The following is a 26,704-nucleotide window of genomic DNA, read 5'->3' as shown; positions in this document are numbered from 1 at the left end:
TTCTAACATATGCATAAGTATTTTTAAATTTTTAATTACCTAGTAAAAGAACTCAAGTGAGATCCTTTGCCACAAAATTTGCTTGTAACTTTTGGTGCAAAATAAGGACAGCTGTGCACGCCATGAATTAGAACAATTCTAGTTACTGCTGCTATAGTGTGTGTTCTGAAATCGCTGCCTTTATATAGATTCTTTTTCAAAATAAAATCAGAAGAACAAAGCTATACATTTGGTAATGCAAAATAATGCTCAATTGCGAAAAATTTATAACTTTATGAAAATTAACTATTCATAATCGAGATCAATCAGAGCCAAGGAGAGATCAAAATAATTGAGAAACAGTTGATAAATCGAATTGAACAGAAACGTGTTAGCCTTTCGTTTGGATCTGCCGTTCTCTCCTTTAATTCGTTAGTTTTTTTATATTCTCAGATTGAAATCGGATTGAACTGAAAAACGTTAGCCTTTCGTTTGGATCTGTCGTTTTCACCTCTAATTCATTAGTTTTTTTTTTTTATGTTCTCAGATTGACTTCGAGAATTATTTATAAGCTTTTAATAACTTTGTTTTTTATCCTTTTAGAATTTTAATTATTGGCTCAAATGGGTTTTATATCTGACTTTATTTCTAATAAATATTTTCAAAATACATGAAAATGGATGGTTGGCAGTGTAAAGATCCTCACAGATGGCGCTAGGGGTTAAAATTCGAATGATATCAACGAAACAAACAACAAATTAATTCGGAAGACTCCGCAAGCTTGGTGTGATGCTACCGAAAAAATAACAAACGGTGCTATTTTACACAAATGTAGCTAAATAATTGATAACATTCAAAACATGGCTATTAATTTTGTTATTGTTGTTCATGAATATGAATTTTGTTAAATTTGTTTCTGTTAGAATTTATAAATTATAGAAAACTCTTATGAACTGTAAAATTACGAGTACATTTCAACACAAATCACAATAATAAAACGTAAGCCTGTTCACACCTCGCCTCGTAAGCATAACATAAGCGGAGGGATACACCGGAAGTCTTCTAAATTTCTTCTGGTCTTAGGAAACTTGTTATTGTTTACATTCAGTCAACCATTTAATGGTGGTAGGATTACGGAACACTATAATGTTAATCATTAAAAATCAAATAATGTTTTAGTGATTTACTTATGAAACCTCGGAATTATTTTTTTCTATTATATGAAGCCATTTTTTCTTTTGCCTTATATTTGTATGTTTTACAAATATATATGTATTACATTATTATATTTGTATTATATATATATATTACAATATTATATTTGTATTATATATATATTACAATATTATATTTGTATTATATATATATATATATATATATATTACAATATTATATAACTTACAAATATTTATATTTGTAAGTTACAAAAATATTCATCATCAAATTTTAAAAACGGTTGTATTTTTTAAATAAGATTAGGTCGATCTCAAAAAGCAAGTTTAAATTTGGTAGCAAAAATTTTTATATCTCTCCTTTTCCAATTTTATTTATTAATTTTTTTTTTCAAAAATCCACACAAAAAGTTCAAAATCACATACAAAGAATTTATTATTAGTCCCTGGTGTATTCTCTTAAAAGAAAAGTTCCTTTTAAATATTTTTGGAGTATTTTTATTTTTTTAAAATTATTATTGTATCATAAATTTAAATTTCCAGGTTTTTCACACGACAAGAAATTGATATCATTAGAGGCATTAAAATGTATGATATTATACTGGCAGTTACAACTGGTCTTAAACACAATGATTTGTCTCCAGATGCATTCCATGTTCCTACTTCTGGTGTAGCTCCCACTGGTACAAAGATTACCTATGCTTTAGCTCTAGAAATATACATGTTTCATTTAAACGAGTATTTACATTTGCCCTTATATTTTTAGACAGTGTATCTAATCTAAAGTGCTCCGAAAAGTTAACAGCCTTTCGATGTGCTAGAAATGGGCAGTTGAAGAACTGTCATGCTCTTCCAGTGGTCAAGAATTCCGGACAGAATTGTCCTTCACATTTTCATGTTCCTGTCTGTGCACATTCTGAACCAGAAACATATGATTACTTCACTGGCAGTGGTGCAGCATATGCTTTGTCTTTTCTCTTCCTCTTTTTATTTATTATTGGTAAGTTGAAAGTAAGTATTTTGACTCTTTAAATACATTTCAGAGAATCTCTGATGTAAACATATTTAGTATTTTCTAAGCTCCACCTTTATATTTGCTGCTGTTGCAAACAAGTATAGGTCACTACGAGATAACTAAAATACAGTTTAGTTTTGAGATTCAACTATACTTACGGAAGTGCATGTCCTGTTATAAAGCCTTCTATTCAAATTAGAGGGATCACTCCCGGATCGCTGCCAACTCCGGAAGCGTTCTTCCAATACAGCAGCGTTTAATGTCCCGCTTCCGGATTTAGGACGTTTTAAATTTTTTTAAAAACTTGTTGACATTGTTTTAGTTCTGGTAACAAATTTTAAAAGAAATCAAGGCTTGTATTATAATTGGAACCAACTACAAATCTCTCTTAAGAGAGAGAGAGAGAGTCGTTAAGGACTCCTAGATTGTAAATTAGCCTCCTAGAATTGCTTACGCAACTCCTTTTGGATTGCTTCTCAATTCGAATTTACTTGGCCCACTCATTGGATACTTATGCATTTTAGCTAAGCTTTGCTTTCTTATAACTGAACTTAATTTAAAATTAATTCTATTTCATATCCATGTTTCCTTTTAACTAGCTAAGACATTTGGCAAGTTTTGTTTATCACTATATATGTTAATATGTTTTGTTACTTTAAGGTTGCGTAATAGCATTATTTGTTTTGGTACAAATTCGGAAGAAAGATATAAAACGTATGCGATCTTCAGTCAAGCTGCAGAAGAAAGTACAGTCAGATGAGAATTCATTAATTGGTAAGCTTCAATCGTTGCTTTTTTAAACATAAAGGGCTCAGAGCAATGTAATGATAAGCCACATTTATGAAATTTTTCAACTGAGCGATCTTCTCCAAAAACATCAGGATCTCTATTTACGCAACAACAAAAAATCTCCTTCTATTTACTGTTACTTCTGCCTTCAAGCAAAACTTGTAAAGTACCTATTTGTAAACAGTATTATACAAAAGTCTGATGAAAAATATACTTCTATAAAAAAGCATATTATCCTAAGCCCCTAGAATCTATAGTAATTAAAGAGGATGATAGTGATGAAGTGTGTTATGAGTGACATTTTAGTATCGAATAAGAAATCGAATAAATAAGAAATCGCTTTTATTGTATGTAGTAGAATTAAGAAACTTCTAACGAAGCATCTTTTCCGCTTAAATCTGACTTATTAAGAAAAATTAAAATTTTTCAACTTACAACCAAACATAATATGTTTTTTCAAACAAATTCATGTTGTGCAGTTTAGAAAAAATAACTTTATTTGAGATGAGGAATATTTTTGTGTTTAGAATAAATGGATATTTTTTACTGCCCCAGTTCCCATAACAAATCAGTACCTCTGGGGGTACTGAATTGGAGATTGATCGTTCTCTGGTTCAGGCCATTACGATCTGTGGATGAATGAATGGATGTATGAATAGGTTCACCCTACAAACCAACTATGACGTGTGTGTGGCTGAAGTTGTATTCTTGGCCATAGATGACGCCACCCACTCAAAAAAAAGAAACACATCCTCTGTCTTAAATTCGCTTAGTTTCACCGAGCAGACTTGCTGATATAGGCAAGTGATATTAGAAACAACAACACCATTAAGGCAAAACAACACCTTTTTACTCACAATTATAAAATTTTGTTTCCAAAGATAATAAGATAAGATTTGTTGCAAAAAAAAAATTATGAAGATAGATCCAAAGCTACTTTAATCCTTTAATTTCATGCGAAATTTTTTTATAGTTAATTATTTCAATGTTATAATTATATTTAGGTGTACAAATTTTTACATCATTTTTAACACGTTGAGCGCAGCATCAGCCATCGCTAGCTGACACTGGACTTTCCATTTAAGCCGCGTCAGCCGCCGGTGGCTGACACTAAAATTACATTTAAGCCGCGTCAGCCACCGGTGGCTGACACTAAAATTACATTTAAGCCGTGTCAACCACCGGTGGATGACATTGAAGTTACATTTAGGCTGCGTCTGCCATCGATTGCTGACACTGACTTTTCACATAGGTCGCAACAGCTGGCTGACAGCGTATAACATGATATAGAACTATAAAATTTACACTCTTTTATGGAATTGCAGAAAATTTATTCAAAATGTGCTTAATTATTGTGATTCTTGGTTTAATAAATTCAATTTACTAGGTTTTTATCCACCACTATTTTTAAACAATTCGTTGGCTTATATAATTCAGCACTTTTTTCAGATATGTCATGCTAAACCATTTAAAAACTAGCAAAATCTGTCTAATATTTGCAAATTTAGTTTGTAGTTACTTACCGTTGTGGGCAAGACATGTTGAATTAGCTTGGCTTTCAACGTGTTAACTATGTAATTTTAAATTAAAAAGTACAAAAATTGAACACAATCGATCAAATACACTGGTTATCATAAATTAAGGAAAAATCACAAAAATAGCGATAACTCTTTCAAAAGTAAGCCAAACCGTGCAAAATTTGCATATGTTGTCCACTAAGAGTAGCTGAGTAAAATTGCAATATGCAAATTAGTGGCGCTGCACTCGGCTTACGTCATCTGCCTGGAGCATAAAAGTCCAAGTTTGAGAGAAAGCACACAAATTTTACTGTGATTGCGACATTGAAAATCTGAGATAGCCAATTCGTAATAATGACCTCTAGGCATCATTTGCCTGAAGAACTACGATGGAGAGCCATCGGGAGACTAGAGGCAGGGCAGAGTCAATCAGAAGTGGCCAGATGGCTAAATGTGAGTCCATCTGTGGTTCATAGACTTTGGAGGCAATTTCAAACCACAGATTCGGCATCTAGGAGGTTCAGTCAAGGACGGCCAACTGTTACGACCAGTGCCGATGACCGATATTTGACATTAAGTGCACGCAGGAATAGAACCGCTACTCCGACACATCTTAGATCCTCTCTTGCTGCAGCCACCGGAAGGTTGGTGTCAACTTCAACTGTGCGCAGAAGGCTCCACGAAGGTGGTCTGTATGCGAGACGACCAGCCATTTGCGTGCCGCTCACATCACGCCATAGGAGAGACCGTTTGCAGTGGGCCCGACAACATGTCCACTGGACGTCAGATCAATGGAGGCCTGTTCTCTTTACGGATGAGTCCAGGTTTAGTCTAGAAAGTGACAGTAGACGTTATTTGATATGGAGAGAACCTGGGACCCGTTATCATCCATCAAACATCCGTGAAAGAGATGCATACGGAAGAGGCAGTGTCTGTGTTTGGGGAGGCATATCCTTAGGAGGGCGCACATACCTCCATGTCTTTCCAAGGGGAACCGTGAATGCTCAGGTTTATCGAGACAACATCCTTGATGCTTATGTGCGCCCATATGCCGGGGCAATTGGTGATTGCTTCCTGTTACAGGACGATAATGCAAGACCACACAGAGCTCGCATTGTTGATGATTATCTTCAACAGGAAACAATTACTCGCATGGAGTGGCCAGCTCGATCCCCGGACTTGAATCCTATCGAGCACGTTTGGGATGCTCTAGGGAGGCGTGTATCTGCCATCAATCCGCCCCCTCAGACCCTTGCCACGCTTGCAACTGCTTTACAAGAGCAATGGCTCTCACTTCCTATTGAACTGATAGACCGCATAATTGAAAGCATCACACATCGCTGTTTGTGCTGTATTGCTTCTAGAGGCAATCATATTCCATATTAAAGGTACTTTTTCTATTGCAAACCGATACTTCCAATTTGTTTATTTTATACATGTGCTAATTTCTATACTACTATTAATGTCTGATAATTTCTTTTTATGTTGTTTAATACCTTACTATGTGTTGTATATTGTGGGTAAGTTTCATAAAATTCCATGTGTAATTTCTTGAGTTATCGCGATTTTTGTGAATTTTCCTTAATTTATGATAACCAGTGTAGTTTCTGAGAAATAAAAATTTAAAAATACGACTTCTCGAAATTTTAATTCTCAGAAATTTATGGAACAATTACGTATTTTGTCATTTAATATTACAAAGCTTAAAGTTATTTAAATTGCGTTCACCTATCAATTCAAAAGTCTTTTTGGCGGATATTAAATTAAACAATAGGAAATATGAAAAAATATTAAATAAAATAAATACAAAAATCGCTTACCCATTTTCCGAGATATGGCGAAAATATTGAAATTTACATTAAACTTCTGATCCCCCTTCTGCCAAAATTATTGTGACTATATTTTACTGATTGTGGTTTATAGTTTTAGAGCATATATGGTTTAGATAGATTTAAAGCCAAACCCTATAGTCAACCTGAGTAATTTTACATACATAAACCGCTTCAATCTCTCGAACAAAAGCTATATTCATTCAATCAAAGTACATTCAGTTCGCCTTTTTTAGTTCGCTCGTGTTTTAGTAACTAAAAATACCGTCTGCATTGATTATTCCGCATATTTAAGTTTAGTCCTCTGAACCATTAGGATTGCCTTTAGCATGTGACAATCCGGTCATTAGACCAAAAGTTCTTAAGGTGTTCCATTTCTTATTTTTGCTCACTGTACCAATGATACTTTGTATTGCAGTTACAGAGTGGATTGGTAAAAGGGAAGGTCTCAAGGATATTATCATCCGATTTATTCCAGAGAAAAAGCAAGTCACTATTAGTCTTTTAAACAAAGAAATTCTTCGATCTATTGATTTTAAATATGTTCAGAGCGTTGAAATCCACGTTAGTACTGGAGGTCACCTTCATTATGTCCTAATGCGCATATCTCGAGAATATGATTTAGTAAGTAGTTAATCCCACTTATTCTCTTTTGAATTTTTGTTACGTGGATATAATAAAACTTTAACTTGTGTGTCGCCAAATGAAAATTACATCGCGTATTATGTGAGGTCTTAAATGAAACATCGATGTTCTGCTGCGTATGTAAAAAATGAGAAAATCACAAAACAAATTTCACGTCATTATTTTACTATTCTCTAGTTTTTAATAGGGTGGCAAAAGAGGCGTAATTGATAGGAGTTTATGTTTGTTTGTTTTTTAATCGTGTCCATGGACAATTAAATGGCCTCGTGTGCCTTCAAAACTGCAGACGCTAGCTCCAATACATCATTACTGTAGAGGATCTCACGAAGTTCTGAAACCAGTGTCACCATACCTAGTTCTAAAACATATGGGGTAAGGGCTGGGCACTCGAAAATGCAATCCGGGGTAAGTTGGATATCGGTGCAGTTCTTGCAGGGAATATAAGTTCTTATTTTGTCGGGAAGAATTTTCATCCGCTTAAAGTGGTTTGTTCTTAGTCTTGTAATTGTTGATGTTAAGATTCTGGAACAATCAAAGTCAGTAATGAGGGGTTTCCTGAAGGAATGGGGCAGAAGTCTGTGTCTTGCAACTGCATTTGCGTCTGCAAGCGTGATGGTGGTGCAAGGTTAGTTTATGTTTATAATTCGTTAATAAATTGGTCAGCTCACCGCTCCTTTCAGCTTATCATAAAACTCCGGGGAAATTCGATTAAATGCACAAATTAATTTTCGACGTATAATGTACCATCAAAGGTGTGATGTACCAATTGGGCAAATATTTTACCTTTTTCCGTTTTAGATTTTATGATAGAAATGAGTTTTTTATGGACTAACTTCTTCGAGTGGGAAAAAAGTAAATTATCAAATTAATTATTCGGTATTATTCAATTCTACGAAATCATACAAAAAACTGAAATTAACTTGACTTGATTAACTGAACTGAAAACTTAATTTTTTTATTTATTATTATTTGTTGCATTCTCGTTTACCTACGTTATTAGGTCGAGAAAACCACATAGTTAGAAGTTCATCCCATCAAAATAAAGATTAACTATTGATTCAGTATCATTTGGAATGATGCTATTGCTCGAGCGTCCAACTCATGATAGTTCACATTTATAACATCTAAGCAATTTGTTCCGGTACATGTCCCTTTCGAGGGGTCAAAAATATCTGCTGCAGCAGTACCTACATTAATTAACCATATTTAGTATCTATGAAAACAGCACCTTATAGTAATAATAATAATAATGTTAGTAGTACTAGTTACAAAAATTAATTATGGAATGTAGGCTTCAATAATGGTATGGAGATTTCTTCCTAACGAGGGGATTTCCCTAAACGTCTAAATGCATTTTCTCCATTAATTCTGCTTTTAGTACATAACTTTTTTTTTCAATTTCAATTACCGTTGGTTTTAAATTATTCAGTTTTATAGAAACACATTTCAAAAGAGTAGCAATAAACAAAATAAAATTTAGGTTTCAGATAATTTCAGAAATGCTAACTCGGAGATGTAGCCTTCACACGTCATCCACGTTTATAATTTAGCTTACCATTAAATTAAATATTAAGGAACGTACGGTATAATTTTTTAGTTAAATAGAGCTCTAAGCTTGCGAACATCACTGGTATTATCTTTTTAATATTTTAAGGGAAAAACAGAATCGTCTGCAATTTAATTTATAACAAAAGCTAACACAAAACCAACGAGAAAAATTCTTTTTTCAAACGTCTCTCCCGAAGGATCTAATTGTAATTTTCGAACGATTTTTAAGATACCGGGCTAAAATTCCTTTTTTTTTCTGCTATTCAAATTTCAGATCCTGAGCATAAACTGTTCAGGAATTAAAAGTGAGCTCTCATTGAGCAATTCATGTTCAATTTTTTCCTTTATGAAGTTTCAGAATTCAATTTTATAAATTTTCTACGTAACCAATTCTTTCACATTACAACAACCAACTCTTGACATTATCTTTAAAATTATATGTGTTATAGGCATTTAACTGGTATAACATATTTTTAAATGCCCAAATTGTTCGACATGCGAAACTGATGTTGAACAAGTTGAATATATTTATAATTATGATAATGGTAACGATGACATTCCTGGGTCATCGGCTATTCCGTAAAATTATTCCTATTCCACTATACGTTTATATTTCAGGTTTTAAAATTTGAGACCCAAGAAGAAAAAGAAATATTTGTTGAGAGAATTGAAGCATTTCTTGGAAGAATTGGTATAGGTCGACAAAGATATGAATCTAATGCAAAGCATATGTTGAAATCTGCTGTCACTAAAGCTCACAGACAAAAACAGTTGGAAAAATTTTTCCGAATTGTCTTTGCACAGGTATATTTCACTCGTAATTTCCTTTTTATTATTGTTAAACATAAACATACTTGAATGTTTTTTAATGGTTTACTTGAAAACATTATGCTTATCACAATAATACGTGGAAAGATATGTAAAGCATTCAGAGTGATTAAGGTGCCCATTGTAGTCAGATTTTGATAATTAATTCTTGACTTTTAACTTGCAATATGAATAATATTGATAAACCAGAACTCAATTCTGTTAGAAATTTTAAATGTATTGAATCTTAACGTCTTTTAAATTTTATGCAATCTTAATACGTTGCCAAGTTTTACTGTATTATCATGCAAATTCTTGAACTTGATTAGATGATAATATGGTTCAATCTTAGAGAAACATGGTTTAATTTAGCCCTTTGATAAAGTTGTACTAACTTTGCCCGGTATTATGGTTCAAAGCACCGATAATAGGGTTCAATATTGACAATTTTTCTGACAGTGTACTCTTTAGATCAAATGAGATTTTTGTTGAAAAACAATCAAAATTAATGATTTTTGAGACTTGAATTAAACACTCTGTTATGTATATTATCGTCTTGACTTAAGTATATTATCGTCTGTTATGTATATTATCGTCTTGACTTAAGTATATTATCGTCTGTTATGTATATTATCGTCTTGACTTAAGTATATTATCGTCTGTTAAATATATTATCGTCTTGATTTTTTTTTTATCCATTGATTTTTTTTTCTGAAAAAATCAAGGCTTGAATCTCTATACTCCGAAATTTTCATAAAAAAGAAAACTTCCAAAGCAATGTAAAGGATTACTTTTATTTCTTGAAAAGAATAAAATATTTATTCCGATTTAGGCTTTCTCAATCCATCACGAGCATACAGAGGATTTAGACATTGACTATAATCAAGCGAAGGATATTGTGAAAATGGAATTGACTCCCTATGAATTTTCTGAAGCCTTGTCTCTTCGTCCTGACGCGCTGTTTGTAAAACAAATGTTTTCTTTAATTGATGCTGACGGAAATGGATACGTATCGTTCCGAGAATTTCTAAATGTCATCGTAATCTTTGCTAAAGGTACGAAACTAATAATATCTCATTTTGAAATATTTGTAATTAAAATTTGCAATTGTAGTTAAAAAAATTTGTCAGGTTCTATCAGAAAACTCGATACTCTTTGAAAATTTTGTCAAATATGCATTGAAAAAATCTCGATTATTTATTTATTTTTTTACAATTTGCAACTCATACATTGAGTGAACAGCTTTATTTTACAGAAATACTCTCTTTTTACTATATTACTATTTTATTCACACTTAAAAAGATATATTTCTCTGTTTAAATCGATGAATTTTGAAATTAGACCTTCTAGCATTAAAACTTTAGTCGCATTTTTTTGCAAAAGAACAGATTTATTTTTTAATAACATTTCTTGTTAAGTTTAAGTTTGGCAATACTTTGCAGAATGATTTTTCTATCAGTATTTGCATTCAAAAATGATAGATTATGTAATGCAAAATTTCGAAATTAATTCTTAAGGTCCCCATTTTAACCTTAAAGCCACTGTAGTTTATGAGAGGGGGGGATCTGAGTTCTAGTTCAAAGTGTATAGCTCTTATCCAATGAATGGCTGTCATAGAAAACATTTATGTACAAGAAAATATAGGTTTTTTCTGTTGAAAATTCTGAAATTTATTGAGAGTGGTTCATAAGTAATAATATGTGGAAAAAACTCAGATATTAGTTAGGCCGTTAGACAGATTCAGATATTTGAAATTCAATATTACAGTCGTATAAAAATATCTAGTTCATTTTATGCTGTAATATGTAAAGTAAGTAAATAAATAAATAAATAATTTAAAAAAACGCAATGAAAGCAAAAAAGGTTTAAGATTATATATTGTATATATATATGTCTATATATATATTTGATACTTTGAATATGCATCTTGCTCAGTCCGGAAACACAGAGAGAAAGAGGAAGGTGCTTGTTTATTTTAATGTTTTATTAGTTTAAAAAGAAAATGCATTAATTTATTTTCAGTAAAATGCTTATCATTAATTTTATACACTAATTTAAATTAATTTTGTAAAATGTAAAATATTTCATACAAATTTTTCACTTTATTTTCATTCGTAGGGAGTCCAGAGGATAAAATAAAATTGATGTTTGATATATATGATATTGATCATTCTGGCAAACTGACTCGACGAGAATTTTCAGAAATGATAAGGTACATACTCATCTTTATTAATTAATTAATATAAATAATTAAAGTAAGTAACTTATTTGCATCACATTTAGTATTTCGTGCAGTAAATTAATGATTGTCATCATTTTTTTTAACTTTTTAAAAACTTATTAAGTTACAAATATTAAAAATGTTTAAAATTTATTATTTTTCTAAGAAAATGTATTATGTTGGATGGAATATTTGCCAGATTTTCTTAATGAGCTTTAAAATTCTATAAGAGTATATTTCCCTAATATTTTAAACTAATAATTAATAAAATATTTAAAATTCAAAATATTGTTTGACCGTGCAAACGGAGAGAAGTGTCTACTACCCAAGATGCATTTTTATATTTGATTCAATCCATATTTCACGAACTTCGCTGTATTTTCATTGTAAAAACCTAATTCGTGGAATTCATTTTTACTTCAAACTCATTATTTCATAAGGACTTAACACTTTAAAATACCACAATTTATTATTTTTCAAGAAAATAAAATTCGTTTTACATAAAATAAATTTAATTTGTATAAAATCAAAGATAATCAGCACTATTTAAAAATTTTCATTTTAAAATTACATTAATAAATTTGCAAATAAAGACTAGAATCAAGAACCTCGGAGAAATTATATTATGTATTACAATAATTTTTTTAAAAGAAACATACCTGTTTCTTTTATGATCTTATTTAGTTTTAAGGCATTGCAATTCCTCCTATTATTTTAATTCATAATGGGTGTTTTTTTAAACATCAATAACATTGTAATTATCACACTAAAAATTAAAAACTCAGTGGCGTGACAGCCCAAAGAGGGCCAAGGCCTACTGTGCCCATCTCCGTTTTCTTGACCTTGGGCTCTGGGGTGCAGGAGGCTGAGTCAACCTTGCCCGGCCCGAGGATCAAACCAGGGACCTGTGGCTACCGTTATATACCGTGCGCTATCGCTCAGCCACCGGGCTTCATTATTATTGCAATGAATTATTGAATATAATATTTCCTTTCATAAAAAAACCTAAATCTTCAAGTATAGTTATAGATAACTGTTTTCTTCTATAGGTCACTATTAGAACTGGCAAATCAATCCTTGACCAGTGATCAATTGGATGAATTGACAGCAACAATGTTTACGTCTGCAGCTGGTCTCCAAAACAAACATGAAATTACTTTCGATGATTTCTCCCACCTGTTAGCTGATCACAGAGAAGAACTTGGATACGTGCAGCTAAGCTTCAATAGTAAATACTTTTTTGTAAAACTTCATATGAGAGAGATGTTGCATAAATCCGCATAAATATTGCATAAAAACAGAGAAGAACTTGAATACGTGCAGCTAAGCTTCAATAGTAAATACTTTTTTGTAAAACTTGATATGAAATAGATGTTGCTTAAATCCGCATAAATGTTGCATAAAAACAGAGAAGAACTTGAATACGTGCAGCTAAGCTTCAATAGTAAATACTTTTTTGTAAAGCTTGATATGAAATAGATGTTGCTTAAATCCGCATAAATGTTGCATAAAAACAGAGAAGAACTTGAATACGTGCAGCTAAGCTTCAATAGTAAATACTTTTTTGTAAAACTTGATATGAAATAGATGTTGCTTAAATCCGCATAAATGTTGCATAAAAACAGAGAAGAACTTGAATACGTGCAGCTAAGCTTCAATAGCAAATACTTTTTTGTAAAACTTGATATGAGAAAGATGTTGCATAAATCCCAATAGTTGAAATTACACTGTCTAATAATTTAATTTTACATGAAGAAAAAATGTGGCATAAATTGAAATAAATAAATCCATTCAATCTATTAATTTTATTATTGATTAATATAAATTTCAATAATTAGAATCATTCGATCTACTAATTTATTTTTGTGCAAGAAAACTGTGGCATAACTTGCAAAAATTAAAATCGTTAAATATATCAATTAATTTTTTTTTTATTTTGTACAGGACTTAATAAAAAATAGAAACTATAGATGAAAAGAAGAAAAATTAAGGGAGAAGCTTCTGTAATTACGACATTAAATATTCCATGAAGTTTAAACATATTAGTGTTTAAATTTCATCAGTGTCGCCTCGTGTAATTTTTAGTTAAAAGAATTGTATTGTTAAAAGAATTTTGTTTAAATAATATTTAACATGCATTTTGTTACAATTATATTAATTCGGAATTGGGTGTAAAATTGTCTCATTTGCATCAATCTGAAGCATTTACCAGAAAAAAAAAGAGTTTTTATTGCCAACTAAAGTATTTCTTACATAAAGAAAAGTACATATCGCAGAATATATACGGGAAAGTGGGGGTAAGTACCTCAATTGTGTAGTACCTGATTATTAATTTCTCAATTGTGTAGTACAATTGTGTAAATACTCTATTGTGTAGTACCTGAGTACTAATTTCTACACAATTGAGGTACTGAGTACCTCAATTGTGTAGAAATTAGTTCAGTTTTCTAGCTGACAAACTCTGAATTGCGCTTTATTAGTCAAGTACTATATTGGCGTGTTGTTTTTTAATTCACGGCGTCTGTGTAGATAGGTTTGTTGATCTATGTCAACTCTGTAATGCTCTACTGTTTTCACACTATCCTTATTTATTGGTCCTTAGAGTTATAAAAATTATTTTCAGTCCAGCTTATTATACGTTTACTATTCGATAAACTCTGCTCTCGGGCACAGACCGGATACCCCCTTGATGCTTGTCTATGTAGAGCCCAAGAAATCTACATCATTTTGGAGGAAGAAGAAAGCTACATCTAAGACTGGACATAAGTTTTACAAGCCCCCAGCACAAAATTTAATGCGTGCTCCTTCTTCAAAGCACCAAAAGCGAAATTTAATGCGTGCTCCTTCTTCAAAGCAGAAAAAGCAAAATTTAATGCGTGCTCCTTCTTCAAAGCACAAGAAGCAAAATTTAATGCGTGCTCCTTCTTCAAAGCACAAAAAGCAAAATTTAATGCGTGCTCCTTCTTCAAAGCACAAGAAGCGAAATTTAATGCGTGCTCCTTCTTCAAAGCACAAGAAGCAAAATTTAATGCGTGCTCCTTCTTCAAAGCACAAAAAGCAAAATTTAATGCGTGCTCCTTCTTCAAAGCACAAGAAGCAAAATTTAATGCGTGCAATTCAATCAATGCGTGCAATTCAATTCAAAGCACAAGAAGCAAAATTTAATGCGTGCAAATTCAATTCAAAGCACAAGAAGCAAAATTTAATGCGTGCTCCTTCTTCAAAGCACAAGAAGCAAAATTTAATGCGTGCTCCTTCTTCAAAGCACAAAAAGCCTTATTTTCATATTTAGTAGAAATGAAAACCCTTTATGCAAAATCGTAATTTTTATATCGATATAAAGAAATTCTCTGCAATTTTCTTAAAAAAAAAAAAACTAAAAATTAAGCCCTATATTTTTTGTAAGGAATTTTTGTAGGGCCCTCAGCAGTCCCTTGCCCCAGAATGATTGTCCTTCTCTCTCCCCTCTTTGAGTACGGTCTTGATTACACAAATATAAATTATATGCAAAATTTCCTTTAATTGCCATTTAAAATAAAAATGCCTGCAACTTTTTAACTGAAATTCTAGTATTTCTAAATTCCCAGTTAATTCGGTTTTACCCACTAGTGAGGTATTACCGGGTGCTTTTACTTTTTCTAGGGAAAAAAAAAGAGTCATTTATAAAAAAATAAAAAAAAGGGCATCAATGATTTCTCAGGACTGATGTATTGTACACATCTAAACAGCGAATATCTTGATTAAATGACAGTTTGACAGTTCAGCTCCAACAGCTATCCAGTATTACCCCTCTTTCTCTAACATGGTTTTACGAAGAAATAAACTATAAATATTATGATTCAAAACAGTTTCGATTTTTAATATATCATGACCCATTTTTATGAATGAAATCAAAATAATGTGGTCACTGAAATTTTAATTTTATTTGTTTGATATTTGTTTCTGTAGACATATTTTTCAGAAAAAATTGAGAATATTAATTTTTATTTATTTATTTTTGTAGTTGGCGATGGATTTAAGACAAGCGCTCCAGGAAATCGTAAAAGTATGGCTGTTAGAGCAGAAGAAACTGTTTTAAGAGCTTACAGGTACGCAATCTTAAATTTTTTTTTCTTACATCAAAAAAAAAAAAACTTATGAAATTAGTAATAGAAATATTTTTTTCACTAAAACTCTTAAAATTGTTATTGATGATGAATGTTATTTTATAGCGTAGTGGGTCCGGAAAATGTTCCTCATCGAAGAAGAGCAGAAACTTGTCTTCGAGTTGAAACAAGGCCAAATTTATATGAGAAAGATAGAACGAAACAGAAAGTTAATCAAGTGATTCGTTTCATTGAAAACTACCGCCAACACATATTTTGGATATTGATTTTTACTTTGGTGATTTTTGGCATCTTTATTCAAAAAGCATACTGTAAGTTATTTTTATAATTCTCTCTGAATTTAATCTTCAGTAATCTAATACAAATTAGGTAATGTTTGTATGCAGAAAGGCCAGGTGGCCGAGCGATCAGCGTGCCTGATTGTGAAGTCAATGGTTGCGGGTTCGAATCCCGCTTAGGGCATGGATGTTTCTCTCTGTGTGTTGTTCTCTACTGTGTGAATGTGGCCCACCCTGTAAACGGGTATCTGTGGCAGTGGGTAATGTTGCTCTCCTCTGTGACTTAGGTTCACAGGTGCCCACTGGGTAACGTTAAATGAGCAACACTTCCGACATCTTCCCAGGTGAAGAACAAAAGTTCAGTGTCTGCCGTTATTTTTAAAAAAAAAGTATACAGAAAGGTGTTCTATAATCATCAACCTTAATATACATTTTTAGAATACTTGTAAAAAATGAAGCCAAAAAGTAGTTATATTAGAGGTCGCAAATTAATAAGTGAGAAAGATACAGAAATACTATCAAACTCTGCTGCATTATTATTGAGAAAGGCAAGGTAAAAAAAATAAAAATATAGAAATTTGTAAAATTTCAAGTCTTTTTTTTTGCGTAAATATTAATTTTTGACCTCTAGCGAATACGTTTTTAACTTCATTTATTAATATGTTTTATAGCAAAATAATAGAAAATTGGAACGAGTTTAAGTTTCTACTGGTAATACACACAATATAAATATATGAGAAATATTAATCCCTATAATAATTTCCTTCTTATTTGTTTATTTAATTCATTAAGGCTTTTGTTTTCTAAAGTATAGACAAAATGTCAAAATATTTTTTATTTAAATTAAACACTTCAAGACACTTTTCTGGTTAGGCATCATTTGAACATTAATGGTTAAAAATTATCAAAATTTGAAATAATGTTATTATCAGAAAATTAATAAATAGATAAATTTTCTCATCATTCAACATTAATGGAAACCAGCCATTATTGTTAAATAATGTGTTGTATCATTATTAATAAAATAAATAACACACTTCGTAGAATTAATAAATGTATAATTAAATTACGACAAAAAAATTTCTTGTAACATGATGATCTTTACAGCCTTTTCTTAAACGATACGATTCCTCAAATGAATTATTTCGAAACGTCCAGTTTTAAGTTTAAAGTCCAGTTTTGCGATAATATAATGTTGCTGGTCAATTCTTCGTTAGATGGTCAATCAGAAAATAGAATCTTAAATAGTTTTCTTTTAAAATACATATGAATAAAATTATTTTTACGCGTTCACATTTTGTACTAAAATATTTTAAGAACAGATGCATGGTTACAAAATATTGCAGTTTTTCAAACATAAATACAAATCACATCGGGCAAATCTCTGAAATTACTCTGTTGCAATAAATGATTTAAGTAGAACATGCAGAGTACCCCTACTCGATATCATTTACCAATCTCCATAATTGTTTCTCATCAAAACAAATTGTGAAATATTTCGATTAACATTTATGTTTTAGTATTTCTTTTCTTTTTGCTTACTTTCATGTCATGGTTAGATTTGCTTTGTGATTTCATCTATAGGGGCTCCTTTGTAACTCAAATGATTTTTTTCGATTGTCATTTTTTAGTAGCATTTCCAATCAATGCTTCTTTTCATTTCATTTTCTTTTATTTAGTTTGTTTTAATACTTATTTACTTCAATTCACTGCAATGCATTTCCCATAGATTTTACCTTTGACAAGTTTTTTAAATATATAATAAAGAGCTGTAAATAAAGTAATATTGTGTGACGTTGAAACAGACAGTGTAGTTTTTACCACTTGAAATCATATGCCATGCCATGGTAGTTCAGGGGACAGATTGTCGTCCAGGTGACCCGGGTTCGAATCTCAGCGGTAGCTAGTTAATACGAATTCTGCTCCCTGATCGCATCGATCACAGTGCTGACGTAACATATTCTCAGTGGTAGACGGATTATGGGCTAGAATCCCCTAGCCGTTGGGCTAACAGTGGGAAGTTTACGCAGTTTTCCTCTCCATGCAACACAGATACTGATTAGTTCCCTCGAAAAGTCCTCAACGAAGGCAAGTTAGTCACAATGAGTGATATTTTGTGTTCTGGGTTGGGTTCAAAATCACAAGGCTACGGAGTTGATTGTTAAGTAAACTCAGAATTGGGTTAGCTGTTCAACTTCGGGTATAAAAAAATAGTATGGCATGTCAAAGGATTTAAATCATGGCAAAAAATGCATCTAAGGATTACATTAAGCCTAAGAATGTATAGGACAATGGGTCTACGAGTTGATCTGACTAAGAATGCGTATTTGAGTAGTCTCCTTTCCACAGATTGATTATCTGGGAATTATCCGTTGAAATTGGGTGATCAAACAATATGCCATAAGGAAAGTTTTAACTGTAGAGCGTTCCACCGCTAACATTAACCAAAAATACAACTGTACTTTAGTGTCTCTTGTTATCTTGCACAAGGCTTTTCTGCAGAATATACACCGAAGAGCCATAACAATATGACCTCCCTGCTAATAACATGTTGGACCACCTTTAGCCCTCAAAACTGTAAGTACCCGCCATGGCATTGATTCCACAAGGTGCTGATAGGTAGTCTGAGGTATCTGGTACCAAGCGCTCACCAACTGGTCCTGCAATTCCCTCACATTGCGACGGGATAGCGTGGCAACACGAATTTGGTTTTCCAAGTAGGACCACAAATGCTCTATTGGATTAAGATCAGGTGAATTTGGGGGCCAAGACATGACTTGAAAGTCATTGGAATGTTCGTCGAACCAATCATGACGATTCGACTCTTATGACATGGTGCATTATCCTGTTGGTAAACACCATCCTCCGCAGGAAAACTTTTGCAATGAATGGGTGAACCTGATCTGCAACTATTATTCAAGTAGCTTACAGACGTCAAGGATTGTTCTATGAGGATTATGGGTCCTAATGTGCCCCATGAAAGCATTCCTTCCTGGGCGAGAAACCATGAAAAGCTGGGCGAGTCCATTGTTTTAGATGGAGATTGGTCATAATGTAATGGCTCTTCGGTGTATGTATTAAAGGAAATCAATGCAATTTTGCTTGGACGTTTTCCAAGTATTTTGTTTTATTTACTACCCTCCATTACTTTGATTTATTTACAACCTTCTATTACTTTATTTACAACCATCAGGTCAAGGGGCAAGTTTTAGAACTCTAATGTATTGATTATTTTAGATTATTCAGTTGAAGCGGAACATACAGGATTCAGAAGAATTGCAGGATATGGTGTTACTGTCACTAGAGGAGCAGCAAGCTCAATGATGTTTTGCTTCAGTGTCATTCTGCTCACTATGTGCCGAAACACTATCACTTTCTTAAGGGAGACTTTTTTCCATAAATACGTGCCTTTCGATGCTGCTATCTCCTTTCACAAATACATTGCATTTTGGGGACTCATATTTACTCGTAAGTTAAATTCCTTTACTAGTATCAGAAAGTGAAATTCAAACTTTTGTGCACAATAACTTCACGATGATATGTAGCGTGATATATATTTAACTCATTAATGTGCAAACACAAAAAGTGGTATACACTTGAAAAACATCTAATGAATATATTTATTTAAATCAGTGGTCGGTAAACCTTGGTTTGCTAGCTCTTCTGCAAAACAGCACATGTTTGCTTGCACATAAAAGCAAGAAACATGAAACTCAAAAACTTATAAAATGCAACGCAAAGTCGCGATGGCTCAGGAAATAGAGCGTTCGCCTTCCAATGAGGTGAACCAGAGTTCGATCCCGGCGATGGCTGGTCGATACGAATTCTGCATTCGGCTTGCACCAACCACAGTGCTGACGTGAAATATCTTCAGTGGTAGACGGATCATGGGTTAGAGTCCCCTTGCAGTCAGGCTAACCATGGGAGGTTCTCGTGGTCTTCCTCTCCATGTAACGCAACTGCGGGTTAGTTCCATCAAAAAGTCCTCCACGAAGGCTAATTTCTCCCAATACTTAATCCAGGAGTTCCCTTGTCTTATGTATTGGGTTCAAAATTACAAGGCTACCAAGTTGAACATTAGTAGTCGTAAACCCAAATGTTGGGGCGGCTGCTCAACGACAGCTTTTGAAACAAGAAAATAAAATACAACACAAAAACTGTCAAACTTTACACAAGTATGAGAACAACTGAAAATACACCTAATTTTCACTGTATCGATAAATGGGCCAGTACGGATTTCAGTACAATTGAACCAACGAGTATCAATAACACTGATATCCGCGTTCGATTGTGTCCCTTCCTTGACTTACGACATGAACCTACGAAATACTTAACCTCCTATCTGAGCTCAAGTAAGTTACATAATTATAAGAAGCATAAGACTAATTAATATTTCAAATTTTACTTAAAATAAAACAAGATAAAAGTTAAATATAGTTAGTTATTTCATTTGAAAAGAGATTATCTCGTTTTGCTCTAGTGTTAGAAATTTTGATTCACTTTCTAAGCCTTTTGAAAAATCTCTAAGAAAATAATTCTATTATTGAATTTTGCTATTTCAAAACAGCAATTTTAAATTAGAAAGAAGTTTGTCTGAATAAGTATCAGAAATTCAGAAACAACGAAGAGACGTTAGCTTTTGTTAAAAAAATAAATAAAATTTTAAAAAAACACTTCCTATTACTATTGTGACAGAATTAAATTTTTCTCCCTTTCATATTGGCATTGGTAACTTTAAATTCCAGTGCTGGATTAAAAAAAAAACAAAAAAACAAAGAGTTATGGAACTAGAAGTTTGAACGTTTTAGCGGCTGGTATAGAAATATTGGAGAAAAACAAATGTCAGCTTTAGTTTGTCTGTAGAAAGAACTTCCTTCGCCACAAAATCTGAGGTCGTCTGTTGCTATGGAAACAAGAAGCAACTCACTTTAAAGATGGGAGCTTCTCTTTCCTCTGACTCGAGCCAAAACCTGTCTTAACCCTTTGACTACGAATTTTAAAAAATGATTTTTTTTTTGTCCCGTTTATTGTTCAAAATGACAAAATAGGTCACAAATAAGGCAAATTTAGTATTTGGGATTTTTCTGACCAGCGATTATCAATTTAGAGGCTGGGACAGACATGTCCCAATGGTGAGATACATATGTCCATTAGTAATTTTTAAACATTTGTTGGGACAAATGAGTCCCGTTAGTAGCCAAAGGGTTAAATAGATTGATCTAACATCCTTCGTGAAATAGTTAATCCTCGTAACCGTAGTCAGGGCCACTCAGACGAATGGCGAGGGGAGTTCTTTCCATAAACAGACTGTAAGTTCTATCTACAAGTGGTCTGCTTTGGCAAAAGATGTGTTGATTTTTAACAAGTGGTATTATATTCCTGACTTATATAATCAGCTGAAAAGAAACTAGCGTTTGCTGTACTCTCCTCATTCAGGTCTACATAATCACGCAAAAAAAAATTTTCTAGCATGAACCTTATCGAGAGTAAATTTGGAAGCCGTCTTATTGATGAAAACGTGGAATTATTCTTAAAATTAAAAACATCAACATGCAAGCCTAAGTCACACACACTTTCTAAAGAGAACATCACTTTAGCTTAAAAAAAAACACTTTGCTTTTACTTGAGATCCGAATAGAAATATATATATATTTATATATATTTTTGTTAATATACTGAGAAAGATAGAATTATCTTAGTTCTGTTAAATAAATCCTAATAATGACCACTTAGCTACCACTTTTCTCTTTTTTTATAAAAAAAAAACAGAACTATCTTTTTAAAAGAACGCTAAGAACAAATAGTTTTTATTATTATTATTTATTTATCTATTTATTTTGTGCAGAAACATTTACTACATATTTTATTGTGGTTTTAATCCCCATCGGCTTTCTTGGACATACACTTCAAAATTGTTTTTTACGTAAGTGGTGAACACGTCATTCCCATCAAACTCATTAAAGAATATACCCGTGTATTTAAATTAAAAATTTGCTACAACAATCTTTGAGCAGCTGGTTATCCATTTGCTTAACCCTATATTTAACATGTTGATTACTCGACGAATTTAGTTGTGATTTTAATCAATAATCGATCAAACTGAACTTATAATGTGTCCACATTAGTTTTCTAAGAGATAGACAAAAAAATTATGCACCACGCACGCCATAGATTACCTATCAAGAAGTTTAATCTTATCAAAAATCATATTCCTGCTGTAATTTAAAATCCCGATATTACATTTCCGTTATCCGTTTGTGTAACAATGATAACATGTCAAACCACTTGAGAAGTTTAGAAATTGAGTAATCTTTCAAAGATTCGATATTATGTATGCAATATAGTATTTGTTTCAAAAATGTCGATATAAATATGAATATTAGTTTAAATACACAATGCATCCAACTAAACAAATACATGAATCTAAAAAGAAATTTTTTTTTTTATATTTTTGTATTTAATGGTATCAAAACCTTGCAAATCACTGAAAGTTTGAAATAGATCTTAAACAATTTAACTTAAGAATCTTAAGTTTGCTGTAATATTATTTAATTTTTAATTAAAGTTTTAAATGGTGATTCTTTTTTTTTTCTTTACAGTGTTTCATATCATTGGACATGGTATTAATTTTTATCACGTTGCTACTCAAACTGTGAGTGATCTACAATGTCTGTTTCCAAACTTTCATTTAAAGTAAGAATTATTTCCTTTGCAACAGTTTAAGAAAGGATAAACCTAATTAAATTATTAACTTAATTATTCAGGAAAGAAGTTCAATTATAAATGTAAAATAAACAATCCTCCTCACTTTAGAGGTAAAAAGATGTATTATTTTCAAACATATTATTCGGTTAAGACATAATATATACACCGAAGAGCCATTACAATATGACCACCCTGCTAATAACATGTAGGACCACCTTCAGCCCTCAAAACTGCTAGCACCCGCCGTGGCATTGATTCCACAAGGTGCTGATAGGTAGTCTGAGGTATCTGGTACCAAGTGCTCACCAACTGGTCCTACAATTCCCTCACATTGTGAGGGGGTAGTGTGGCAGTACGAATTTGGTTTTCCAAGTAGGACCCCAAATGCTCTATTGGATTAAGGTCAGGTGAATTTGGGGGCCAAGACATGACTTGAAAGTCACTGGAATATTCCTCGACGATTCGACCCTTATGACATGGTGCATTATCCTGTTGGTAAACACCATCCCCTGCAGGAAAAACTGTTGCCATGAATGGTTAACCTGGTCTGCAACTATGTTCAAGTATCTTACAGACGTCAGGAATTGTTCTATGAGGATTATGGGTCCTAATGTGGCCCGTGAAAAAATTGTTCCTGGGCGAGAAACCATGAAAACCTGAGCGAGCCCATTGTTATAGATGGAGGGTGGTCATAATGTAATGGCTCTTCGGTGTGTGTATATATATATGGAAAAAGTATGCAGGTTTCAGCGCCACACTGAAAACAACTACAAAAAAATTCATTTGATAAATTATTTCAATATTTGCTCAAAATAGCATCCGGCTTCATTTCAAAGATTACAACGACGTAAAAATGATTCGTGATTGCTCTCAAAGATATCAGGCATACTTTTAGCACCTGCAGAAGCGACGACAATAGGCACTACAAGATCTACGTATCACCCTTTCAACGTTGTCCGTGATCACTTATTCTATGATAAATTTACATCTCTTTGATATTTTTTATCCCCCCTCTGAAATTGTCAGTTGGATTTTGAAGCACTCTGTACAGTGCCTTGTCCGGTATTTAAGTCAGATAATTTTTGAATGACTATTTTTTTTTTTTTTGGATTTTTAGATTTATATTGAAGTTTTCTTAGAAAAGTAAAAGCATTCCCGCAACAAATCATCATTAACCAGAAGCGTCATGGAAGTAAAGATTCTCCATTTTTCATTTCTAATAGTATGATAGTAGTAATCTAACGCACCGACCACCTTTACTTTTCACACATTCAATTCCATCCTTCGATCTGAAGCTAGGTGAGCATCAAGCCGCGACTAGGGATAGAACCCCAGTCCTTTACAATGACAGCTTAGTGCCTCAATCATCATGCTATCGAGGCTTATTTATTAATAAGAAACTGAAATTTAAATTTTATAGCTTATAAAATAACAATAGTTTATAATCCGTAAAAATAACAGTGACTAATACTCTATAAAATAAGAAGTTTATGTCTTGTAAAATAACGGATGTATGGTCGAGTATGTTTTCAATTTAATTAATTATACATTAAAATATTTCGCAAATACGAAAAAGAACTTTTAGTTAATTATTTTTACAACTGATATCAATTTTCTCCTTTTATATTGTTTTAGTCCAATAGACCCACCTAAGTTGCCATATTGGCTGTTTCAAACCGTTACAGGTAAGTTAGCATTTTTATTTATTTATTTAACAACTTTAATGTTATTTTTTTTATTTCTTTTTAGAGGAATAAATATTTATTGTAAATTAACTTCACATTATAAATTCTTTATAAAAGTTGCAATGAATTCAGTGCATATAAAAAAAATTGCTTCTTAAACTTAGGCAATGCGTGATTTATAAATCCAAATGTCTTAAAAAAAGATCGGTGAATTGAAAAATCAAAGAAAAACAGGAGGATATACATATATGTCTGTAGCTATTTTCTGCTAAGGAAACTAAGTATGTATTTTTCACAAAATATCAATAAGCTACAAATTTCATCAACAGATGGCACTGCTAATTGGAAAAAAACCATCAAATAATGTTTTTCATAGCGTGTCAGACAACTCCAACTGAAATCTTTAGCAAGATCTCTTAATTTTGCTATCATGCTGCACCATGTTGTTTCTGAAAATGTTGGTAATTGGAAAATATTTTTTAATTTTTTAGTTAGTGGCACCATCTGTTGACAAACTGTGTGATTAATTTTAAAATTTGGTGAAAAATTTTAGTCGAACGCAACAAACTGTACATTTCTAACTTCTTCCGTATTTCCTCAAGTAAAATTTCGAATTGTTGGTCACCCGGTACATTCACTAATAAATGTATTTGATTTACAAATACAAGGTGTACATAAAATACTGCCCCTGCTACTAAATTTTAAAATTTTTGAACAGACTGTATTACAAAGTAAGTTATCAAAGATTTTTTTTATTTCAAAAAAATAAATATTCTGTTTAAAAAATAAAATAAAAATATGTTTGTACTGAATGTAAGAAAAACGAATTTACGAGGTGTTATGACCCTTGGATAGAATGCAGTTCGTAATTAAGGAATAAAATAAGATGTTGCGATAACTCTATTCTTAAACATTTTTTAATAACTTTGTACAAAATTGTACGTCTTCTTGAATGAAATGCTTTGCCCTTCAAGTTCTTTTATAATCTCTTGTATTTAGCTCTTTCACTAATTTTTACTCTCCTAAAAATGCTCCCGAAAATACTTTTTTACTGGCCTTTTCAATTACATAAAATGTGTATGTTTTTTTTTAACTACAGTAAAAATAAATAAAAATAATAAATAAATAAATAAAATGGGTAGAAGTTCGCGAGTTAAAACAGTTTTTGCCTTTTGATCCAGGAATATTAGAAGATCGGCGACTGTTGCTACATATGTCCAGAATCTATGTATTATGAAAAATCACTGATTCACTCAAAATGTGGGTCTTGTTTAATTGAAAAAGGCGAAACGTTTGAGGGTTTTTAACATCCTTATAAATATATCAATGGAAAATTGATGCATAAATACTTTATCATGCAGCATTCGATTAAATTTTATCTTTGATAGGATTAATCATGTATATTTTAATGAACTAAAAAAATAGTGTAATTACTTATGTGATTATTCTTGAATGCATGAAATAATTTGATCAAATCATTGCTTTTCATTTCAGGAATTACTGGTGTATTTTTGGTGCTGGTTCTAAGTTTGATGTATGTGTTTGCCATACAGTTTGCTCGGCGGCATGTTTTTAACGCATTTTGGAAAACCCACAACTTATATCCGATATTATACATTTTGATGTTTCTTCATGGAATGGGACATTTGATTCAAGGACCGATATTCTATCACTACTTCTTATTCCCATGTGTATTGTTTACAATCGATAGATTAATCAGCATTAGTAGAAAGACTGTTGAAATTCCTGTAGTAAAAGCTGAACTACTACCATCAGGTAGAATCACACATATTTCCATTTTTAGGCATAAATATATATATAAAACAATTATTTAAAATCGTATCCATCTTAATCAGTCACAATAAACTTCTTCAAAAACATTTAGATGAGCCGTTCCACATGAAGAACACAATTTGTTAAGCATGTCAAACTAAGTTTAAGTTCAGCTTTAAAAACATGATTTTTATGTATAGAGTGTTTTATGTCCAAGCCAGAGGCTGAACTATATCACTTGAGTAAGAATAAATCAATCAAACGTAGTATGTTTTATTCCGATTGGATGATTCGGATTCCCATCCCCAAAAAAAGGTATTTCTATAGGTTGCTATCTGTAACAAATTCATCATGGATTGCCAATGGAAAGGTAAGTGAAGTGACGTCAGCTTAGACATCTCTATTGCATGATTTCAATAGCTTTTGTGCCTGAATCGCATATAAACTGTGAACGTTTGCCCATAGTTGGTAGTATTGCAGAGGAATACTGGCTTTTTACAGGGTTTTTTCCGGTTTAATAAAGAGTAAACACTGAAAATTCTGTGATTCAACTACATCAGTTAACTAAATGTTGAAATATAAGCAAAGCATCTAAATTTTTCATCCTTCAATGTTGCATTGACAGACGACACGTC

General features: G+C 32.1%; 1 protein-coding gene across 2 annotated transcripts in view; it reads left to right on the top strand.

Annotated features, from left to right (window-relative positions):
- LOC107445505 (dual oxidase 2) overlaps nucleotides 1–26,704 on the top strand; it is a 161,058-nt gene that overhangs the window by 126,653 nt on the left and 7,701 nt on the right. For both annotated transcript variants that reach the window (XM_087168640.1, XM_087168639.1), the window contains 14 exons: nucleotides 1,695–1,834; nucleotides 1,918–2,151; nucleotides 2,827–2,940; nucleotides 6,720–6,925; nucleotides 9,113–9,298; nucleotides 10,134–10,356; nucleotides 11,420–11,513; nucleotides 12,572–12,750; nucleotides 15,526–15,610; nucleotides 15,734–15,939; nucleotides 19,144–19,374; nucleotides 22,506–22,599; nucleotides 24,247–24,296; nucleotides 25,791–26,072. In XM_087168640.1, coding sequence (XP_087024766.1) covers nucleotides 1,695–1,834; nucleotides 1,918–2,151; nucleotides 2,827–2,940; nucleotides 6,720–6,925; nucleotides 9,113–9,298; nucleotides 10,134–10,356; nucleotides 11,420–11,513; nucleotides 12,572–12,750; nucleotides 15,526–15,610; nucleotides 15,734–15,939; nucleotides 19,144–19,374; nucleotides 22,506–22,599; nucleotides 24,247–24,296; nucleotides 25,791–26,072 — 2,324 coding nt within the window. The remainder of the gene's footprint in view (nucleotides 1–1,694; nucleotides 1,835–1,917; nucleotides 2,152–2,826; nucleotides 2,941–6,719; nucleotides 6,926–9,112; nucleotides 9,299–10,133; nucleotides 10,357–11,419; nucleotides 11,514–12,571; nucleotides 12,751–15,525; nucleotides 15,611–15,733; nucleotides 15,940–19,143; nucleotides 19,375–22,505; nucleotides 22,600–24,246; nucleotides 24,297–25,790; nucleotides 26,073–26,704) is intronic.

Source organism: Parasteatoda tepidariorum, chromosome 7, assembly GCF_982258835.1.
Source record: "Parasteatoda tepidariorum strain Cologne lab strain chromosome 7, Ptep-v5.0, whole genome shotgun sequence".
Classification (NCBI taxonomy): Eukaryota; Metazoa; Arthropoda; class Arachnida; order Araneae; family Theridiidae; genus Parasteatoda; species Parasteatoda tepidariorum.
The sequence above is the reverse complement of the archived record's forward strand: the minus strand, read 5'-3'. Positions and strand labels throughout refer to the sequence as shown.